Below are 8,716 nucleotides of genomic sequence, written 5' to 3' on the forward strand. Positions count from 1 at the left end.
AGGATGCAAATCCCATAGGGTTACCATGATACCCCCCATTGACCCCCATTGATCCCCATTGCCCCCATTGATCCTCATTGCTCCCATTGATCCCATTGCTCCTCTTTGATCCCCATAGGGTTACCATGGTAACCGAGGATGCAATCCCATAGGGTTACCATGGTAACCCCCATTGCCCCCCATTGACCCCCATTGATAACCATTGCCCCGATTTACCCCATTGATACTCATTGCTCCTCTTTGATCCCATAGGGTTACCATGGTAACCCCCATTGCCCCCCATTGATCCCCATTGCCCCCATTGATCCTCATTGCTCCCATTGATCCCATTGCTCCTCTTTGATCCCCATAGGGTTACCATGGTAACCAAGGATGCTCTCCCATAGGGTTACCATGGTAACCAAGGATGCTCTCCCATAGGGTTACCATGGTAACGGGTATTGCTCTCCCATAGGGTTACCATAGTGACCAGTGATGCTCTCCCATAGGCTTCCCATGGTAACTAGTGACGCTCTTTCATAGTTACCATGGTAACCTCCACTGCCCCCCATTGCCCCCCACTGATCTCCATTGCCCCCATAGATCCCCATTGACCCCACTGCCCCCTTGACCCCATTGATCCCCATTGCCCCCATTGGTCTCCATTGACCCCCATTGCCCCCCACTGATCCCATTGCTCCTCTTTGATCCCCATAGGGTTACCATGGTAACCGGTGATGCTCTCACATAGGATTACCATGATAACTGGTGATGCTCTTTCATAGTTACCATGGTAACCCCCATTGCCCCCCATTGATCCCCATTGCCCCCATTGATCCCATTGCTCCTCTTTGATCCCCATAGGGTTACCATGGTAACCCCCATTGACCCCCCATTGCTCCCCATTGCCCCCCATTGATCCCATTGCTCCTCTTTGATCCCCATTGGGTTACCATGGTAACCAGTGATGCTCTCCCATAGCATTACCATAGCAACATCCCCCCCCCCCCCCCCCATTGCTCACCTCCATCCCATCCCCCCCCCCCCCCAGGGGTCATGACCCCCTCCCTGCCCTCCCATTGGCTCTCACCCAGGGTGACGGTGACGTTGCCATGGAAACAGGCCCGGAGCTCCCCATAGCAATGCACCACAATGGGGGCGGAGCAGGAGCCGTTGTCAGGGCAACCGAAGCAGCGAAGCCCATTGGGTGTCTGCTCCGTGACGTTGTCTGGGGGCGGGGCCGGGGGGGGGGGGCCTTGTATGGGCAATGCTCACACACATTGACCCCCATTGACCCCCATGAGCCCCATTGTCCCCATTACCCCCCATTGACCCCCATTGACCCCCATGAGCCCCACTGTCCCCATTACCCCCCATTGACCCCCATTGACCCCCATGAGCCCCATTGTCTCCATTACCCCCCATTGACCCCCATTCCCATTACCCCAATACCCCCATTACCCCATTACCCCATTCCCCCCATTACTCCCGTAACCCCATTACCCCTATTCCCCCCATTGCCCCCCACTATCCCCATTGCCCCATCCCATTACCCCCTTTCCCCCCACTCCCCCATTCCCCCATTACCCCTGTTGCCCCATTACCTCATCACCCCCATTGATCCCCATTGATCCCCATTCCCAACATTGACCCCCACTATCCACATTCCTCCATTCCCCCTCATTCCCCCATTGCCATCATTACCCCCATCCCCCCCATTAACCCCCATTACCCCAAATCCCCCATTCCCCCCATTGACCCCCATTGATTCCCATTGATCCCCACTGATCCCCATTGATCCCATTGACCTCCATTGAACCCACTGACCCCCATTACCCCCATGGACCCCCACTGACCCCCATTGATCCCCATTGAGCTGCATTACCCCCATTGATCCCATTGACCCCCATTGACCCCCACTGATCCCCATTGACCCCCACTGATCCCCATTGATCCCATTGATCCCCATTGATCCCCATTGATCCCCATTACCCCCATTCCCCCTTACCGGCCATGGGCAGCTCCCCCTCCCCCCCCCATAGGCAGCACTCCATTGCACGGCCCCTCCCCCCCCATTGATCCCCATTGACTACCATTGCCCCATCGGTCCCCATTGGCCCCAATTGAACCCATTGATCTCCACTGACCCCATTGATCCCCATTGATCCCCATTGATCCCCATTGATCCCCATTGATCCCATTGACCCCTTACCAGCCATGGGCAGCTCCCCCTCCCCCCCAAAAGGCAGAGCTCCGTTACACGGCCCCTCCCCCCCATTGACCCCATTGACCCCCATTGATCCCCATTGATCCCATTGCCCCCCATTGACCCCCATTGATCCCATTGATCCCCATTGACCCCCATTGACTCCCATTGATCCCCATTGACCCCATTGACCCCCATTGACTCCCATTGATCCCCATTGACCCCATTGACCCCCATTGATCCCCATTGACCCCCATTGATCCCATTGATCCCTTACCAGCCATGGGCAGCTCCCCCTCCCCCCCCATGGGCAGCTCTCCATTACACGGCCCCTCCCCCCCCCGGCACTGCCGCCGCCGCACGAACAGCACCAGCCCCGGGAGGGTCAGGGCACGTGACAGGGACCCGGCGTGGCCACGCCCACAGCCACGCCCACCCAGAGCCGTCCGGCCGTGACCTGGGGGGGGGGAGAGACACATAGAGACACATAGAGACACATAGAGACACATAGAGACCATAGAGACACATAGAGACACATAGAGACCATAGAGACACATAGAGACACATAGAGACCATAGAGACACATAGAGACACATAGAGACCCATAGAGACCCATAGAGACCCCATAGAGACACATAGAGACACATAGAGAACATAGAGACACATAGAGACACATAGAGATACATAGAGACACATAGAGACACATAGAGACACATAGAGACCATAGAGACACATAGAGACACATAGAGACACATAGAGACACATAGAGACTATAGAGACACATAGAGACCCATAGAGACTATAGAGACACATAGAGACACATAGAGACCATAGAGACACATAGAGACACATAGAGACACATAGAGACACATAGAGACACATAGAGACCCATAGAGACTATAGAGACACATAGAGACACATAGAGACCATAGAGACACATAGAGACACATAGAGACACATAGAGATACATAGAGACACATAGAGACACATAGAGACCCATAGAGAACATAGAGACACATAGAGACACATAGAGATACATAGAGACACATAGAGACACATAGAGACACATAGAGACCATAGAGACACATAGAGACACATAGAGACACATAGAGACCCATAGAGACTATAGAGACACATAGAGACCCATAGAGACTATAGAGACACATAGAGACACATAGAGACCATAGAGACACATAGAGACACATAGAGACACATAGAGACCCATAGAGACTATAGAGACACATAGAGACACATAGAGACCATAGAGACACATAGAGACACATAGAGACCATAGAGACACATAGAGACACATAGAGACCATAGAGACACATAGAGACACATAGAGACACATAGAGACCCATAGAGACTATAGAGACACATAGAGACCATAGAGATACATAGAGACACATAGAGACACATAGAGACACATAGAGACACATAGAGACACATAGAGACACATAGAGATACATAGAGACACATAGAGACACATAGAGACCATAGAGACACATAGAGACCATAGAGACACATAGAGACACATAGAGACACATAGAGACCCATAGAGACACATAGAGACACATAGAGACACATAGAGACCATAGAGACACATAGAGACACATAGAGACACATAGAGACCCATAGAGACTATAGAGACACATAGAGACCCATAGAGACTATAGAGACACATAGAGACACATAGAGACCATAGAGACACATAGAGACACATAGAGACACATAGAGACACATAGAGACCCATAGAGACTATAGAGACACATAGAGACACATAGAGACCATAGAGACACATAGAGACACATAGAGACACATAGAGACACATAGAGACACATAGAGACCATAGAGACACATAGAGACCATAGAGACACATAGAGACACATAGAGATACATAGAGACACATAGAGACACATAGAGACACATAGAGACACATAGAGACCATAGAGACACATAGAGACACATAGAGACACATAGAGACCCATAGAGACTATAGAGACACATAGAGACCCATAGAGACTATAGAGACACATAGAGACACATAGAGACCATAGAGACACATAGAGACACATAGAGACACATAGAGACCCATAGAGACTATAGAGACACATAGAGACACATAGAGACCATAGAGACACATAGAGACACATAGAGACACATAGAGACACATAGAGACACATAGAGACCATAGAGACACATAGAGACACATAGAGACCATAGAGACACATAGAGACACATAGAGACACATAGAGACCCATAGAGACTATAGAGACACATAGAGACCATAGAGATACATAGAGACACATAGAGACACATAGAGACACATAGAGACACATAGAGACCATAGAGACACATAGAGACACATAGAGACCCATAGAGACTATAGAGACACATAGAGACCCATAGAGACTATAGAGACACATAGAGACCATAGAGACACATAGAGACACATAGAGACACATAGAGACCCATAGAGACTATAGAGACACATAGAGACACATAGAGACCATAGAGACACATAGAGACACATAGAGACACATAGAGACACATAGAGACCCATAGAGACTATAGAGACACATAGAGACCCATAGAGACACATAGAGACCCATAGAGACTATAGAGACACATAGAGACCATAGAGACACATAGAGACACATAGAGACACATAGAGACACATAGAGACCATAGAGACACATAGAGACACATAGAGACTATAGAGACACATAGAGACCATAGAGACACATAGAGACCCATAGAGACACATAGAGACTATAGAGACACATAGAGACCATAGAGACACATAGAGACACATAGAGACCATAGAGACACATAGAGACACATAGAGACACATAGAGACACATAGAGACACATAGAGACACATAGAGACCATAGAGACACATAGAGACACATAGAGACACATAGAGACCCATAGAGACACATAGAGACCATAGAGACACATAGAGACACATAGAGACACATAGAGACACATAGAGACACATAGAGACCATAGAGACACATAGAGACACATAGAGACACATAGAGACACATAGAGACCATAGAGACCATAGAGACACATAGAGACCATAGAGACACATAGAGACACATAGAGACACATAGAGACACATAGAGACACATAGAGACCATAGAGACCATAGAGACACATAGAGACCATAGAGATACATAGAGACACATAGAGACACATAGAGACCATAGAGACACATAGAGACCATAGAGACACATAGAGACACATAGAGACACATAGAGACACATAGAGACACATAGAGACCATAGAGACACATAGAGACACATAGAGACACATAGAGACACATAGAGACCATAGAGACACATAGAGACACATAGAGACCATAGAGACACATAGAGACCCATAGAGACACATAGAGACACATAGAGACACATAGAGACCCATAGAGACTATAGAGACACATAGAGACACATAGAGACCATAGAGACACATAGAGACACATAGAGACACATAGAGACACATAGAGACCATAGAGACACATAGAGACACATAGAGACTATAGAGACACATAGAGACCATAGAGACACATAGAGACCCATAGAGACACATAGAGACTATAGAGACACATAGAGACCATAGAGACACATAGAGACACATAGAGACCATAGAGACACATAGAGACACATAGAGACCATAGAGACACATAGAGACCATACAGTCACATAGAGACACATAGAGACACATAGAGACCCATAGAGACACATAGAGACCATAGAGACACATAGAGACACATAGAGACACATAGAGACACATAGAGACCATAGAAACACATAGAGACACATAGAGACACATAGAGACACATAGAGACACATAGAGACACATAGAGACACATAGAGACACATAGAGACCCATAGAGACACATAGAGACCATAGAGATACATAGAGACACATAGAGACACATAGAGACACATAGAGACACATAGAGACACATAGAGACCATAGAGACACATAGAGACACATAGAGACACATAGAGACCATAGAGATACATAGAGACACATAGAGACACATAGAGACACATAGAGACACATAGAGACCATAGAGACACATAGAGACACATAGAGACACATAGAGACACATAGAGACACATAGAACAAACCCAGGGGGTCCAGCCCCATAGATCCCCATAGAGCAAAGCCAGGGGTTACCCCCCCACCCCACATCGCCCCATAGACCAAAGCCAGTGCTCCCAGCCCCACATCACCCCATAGAGAAACTGAGGAGTTCCAGCCCCATAGAGCCCCATAGAGAAACCCAGGGCTCCCAGCCCCATAGAGACCCATACAACAAAGCCAGGTGTTCCAGCCCCATAGAGCCCCATAGAACAAACCCAGGGGTTCCAGCCCCATAGAGCCCCAGACCCACATCGCCCCATAGAGCCCCATAGAGAAACCCATGGGTTCCAGCCCCATATAACCCCATAGAACAAAGCCAGTGCTCCCAGCCCCACATAGCCCCTTAGAGCACCAGACCCACATCGCCCCATAGAGCCCCATAGAGAAACCCATGGGTTCCAGACCCATGTAACCCCATAGAACAAACCCAGTGCTCCCAGCCCCACATCACCCCATAGAGAAACTGAGGTGTTCCAGCCCCATAGAGCCCCATAGAGAAACCCAGGGGTTCCAGCCCCATAGAGACCCATAGAACAAACCCAAGGGTTCCAGCCCCATATAACCCCATAGAGCCCCAGCCCCACATGCCCTATAGAGAAACCCATGGGTTCCAGCCCCATATAACCCCATAGAACAACCCAGGTGTTCCAGCCCCATAGAGCCCCATAGAGAAACATAGGGGTTCCAGACCCATATAACCCATATAACCCCACCCCACATCGCCCCATAGAACAAACCCAGTGCTCCCAGCCCCACATCGCCCCATAGAACAACCCAGGTGTTCCAGCCCCATAGAGCCCCATAGAGCAAACCCAGGCGTTCCAGCCCCATAGAGCCCCATAGAGCCCCATAGAGCCCCATAGAGCCCCATAGAGCCCCATAGAGCCCCCATAGAGACCCCATAGAGCCCCATAGAGACCCCATAGAGACCCCATAGAGCCCCATAGAGCCCCATAGAGACCCCATAGAGCCCCATAGAGACCCATAGAGACCCCATAGAGCCCCATAGAGACCCATAGAGACCCCATAGAGCCCCATAGAGACCCATAGAGCCCCATAGAGACCCATAGAGCCCCAGCCCCACATCTCCCCACTCACTCCAGGTGACACTGGCCAGGGCCTCAGCACAGACGTCACTCTCGGGGGGGCAGGTGACGTTGGCCCCATAGCAGCTCTCGTCCTGTGCCCCACAGCTCAGGCACTGCAGCCCCACAGCTCCTGCCCCACACGTGTGTGTCTGTGGGGCGGCTGCTGCCCCAGCCCCACCCTGCCCCTGGGCATGCGGCTGGGGCGACGCTTCACCTGCCCGGGCCTGTCCCTGCCTGCCCCATAGCCTGCCCCATAGATGGGCCCCATAGCCCCTGCCCCACAGCCCCTTCCCCATAGCCCCTGCCCCATAGATGGGCCCCATAAATGGGCCCCACAGCCCCTCTGCCCCACAGCCCCTCTGCCCCATAGATGTGCCCCATAGCCCCTTCCCCATAGCCCCTGCCCCATAGATGGGCCCCATAGCCCCTCTGCCCCATAGATGGGCCCCATAGCCCCTGCCCCATAGATGGGCCCCACAGCCCCTCTGCCCCACAGCCCCTTCCCCATTGCCCCTGACACTGCTTTATTCCTGCCCCATAGCAGCTCAGCCCCATAGCCCTGAATCCAGACACCCCCCCCGCCCCATAGCTCCTGCCCCATAGCCCCCATAGCCCTTGCTTCCTGCCCCTTAGCAGCCCCATAGACTTCAACATTGACAACCCCCCTGCCCCATAGATGTCGCCCCACAACCACCCCACAGCCTCTGCTACTGCCCCATAGCACCTCAGCCCCATAGCACCTCAGCCCCATAGCCCTGAGCCCTGAACCCCCCCCCCCCATGCCACAGCCCCAATGACACCCCCTGCCCCATAGCCTCAGCCCCCCAGGTCCTGCCCCACAAGTGCCCCCCCCCCCCATTACCTGGCAGCAGCAGCAGTGGCAGCAATGGGGCCAGCCCCATAGCCCAGCCCCACATTTCAGCCTGGCCTGTGCCGTGGGGCTGAGCTGGCCTCATTTATGGCAACAAGGACGAGGTGGGGCAGGGGTGGGGGAGCCCCAGGGCTCCACGCCCCATAGCACAGCGCCTGCCCCATAGATGGGCTCCACGCCCCATAGCACAGCACCTGCCCCATAGATGGGCTCCACGCCCCATAGCACAGCACCTGCCCCATAGATGTGCTCCACGCCCCATAGATGTGCTCCACGCCCCATAGCACAGCGCCTGCCCCATAGATGGGCTCCATGCCCCATAGATGGGCTCCACACCCCATAGCACAGCGCCTGCCCCATAGATGTGCTCCATGCCCCATAGCACAGCGCCTGCCCCATAGATGGGCTCCATG

The 8,716-nt window shown here is 51.8% G+C and overlaps 1 protein-coding gene across 1 annotated transcript; it reads right to left on the bottom strand.

Moving 5' to 3' along the window:
* Positions 1-698: 698 nt before the first annotated feature.
* On the bottom strand, positions 699-8,424 carry LYPD3 (LY6/PLAUR domain containing 3). Its single transcript, XM_034072271.1, has 5 exons — positions 8,295-8,424; positions 7,443-7,562; positions 2,463-2,642; positions 1,041-1,207; positions 699-719 (listed from the first exon to the last, which is right to left on the bottom strand). Exons 1-5 carry the CDS (start codon positions 8,386-8,388, stop codon positions 699-701), a joined length of 582 nt encoding a protein of 193 aa, XP_033928162.1. The 5' UTR covers positions 8,389-8,424.
* Between the last annotated feature and the right edge of the window lie 292 nt (positions 8,425-8,716).

This window comes from Melopsittacus undulatus, chromosome 26 (genome assembly GCF_012275295.1).
Source record: "Melopsittacus undulatus isolate bMelUnd1 chromosome 26, bMelUnd1.mat.Z, whole genome shotgun sequence".
NCBI lineage: Eukaryota > Metazoa > Chordata > Aves > Psittaciformes > Psittaculidae > Melopsittacus > Melopsittacus undulatus.

Coding starts and splice junctions, on each gene's coding strand:
- LYPD3 (XM_034072271.1), bottom strand. CDS start 8,388: ATGAGGCCAGCTCAGCCCCACGGCACAGGCCAGGCTGAAATGTGGGGC. Junction 2,643..7,442: donor CCTGGCCAGTGTCACCTGGA/GTGAGTGGGGAG, acceptor CCCCCCCCCCAG/GTCACGGCCGGACGGCTCTG. Junction 1,208..2,462: donor GGGGGAGCTGCCCATGGCTG/GTAAGGGATCAA, acceptor CCCCGCCCCCAG/ACAACGTCACGGAGCAGACA.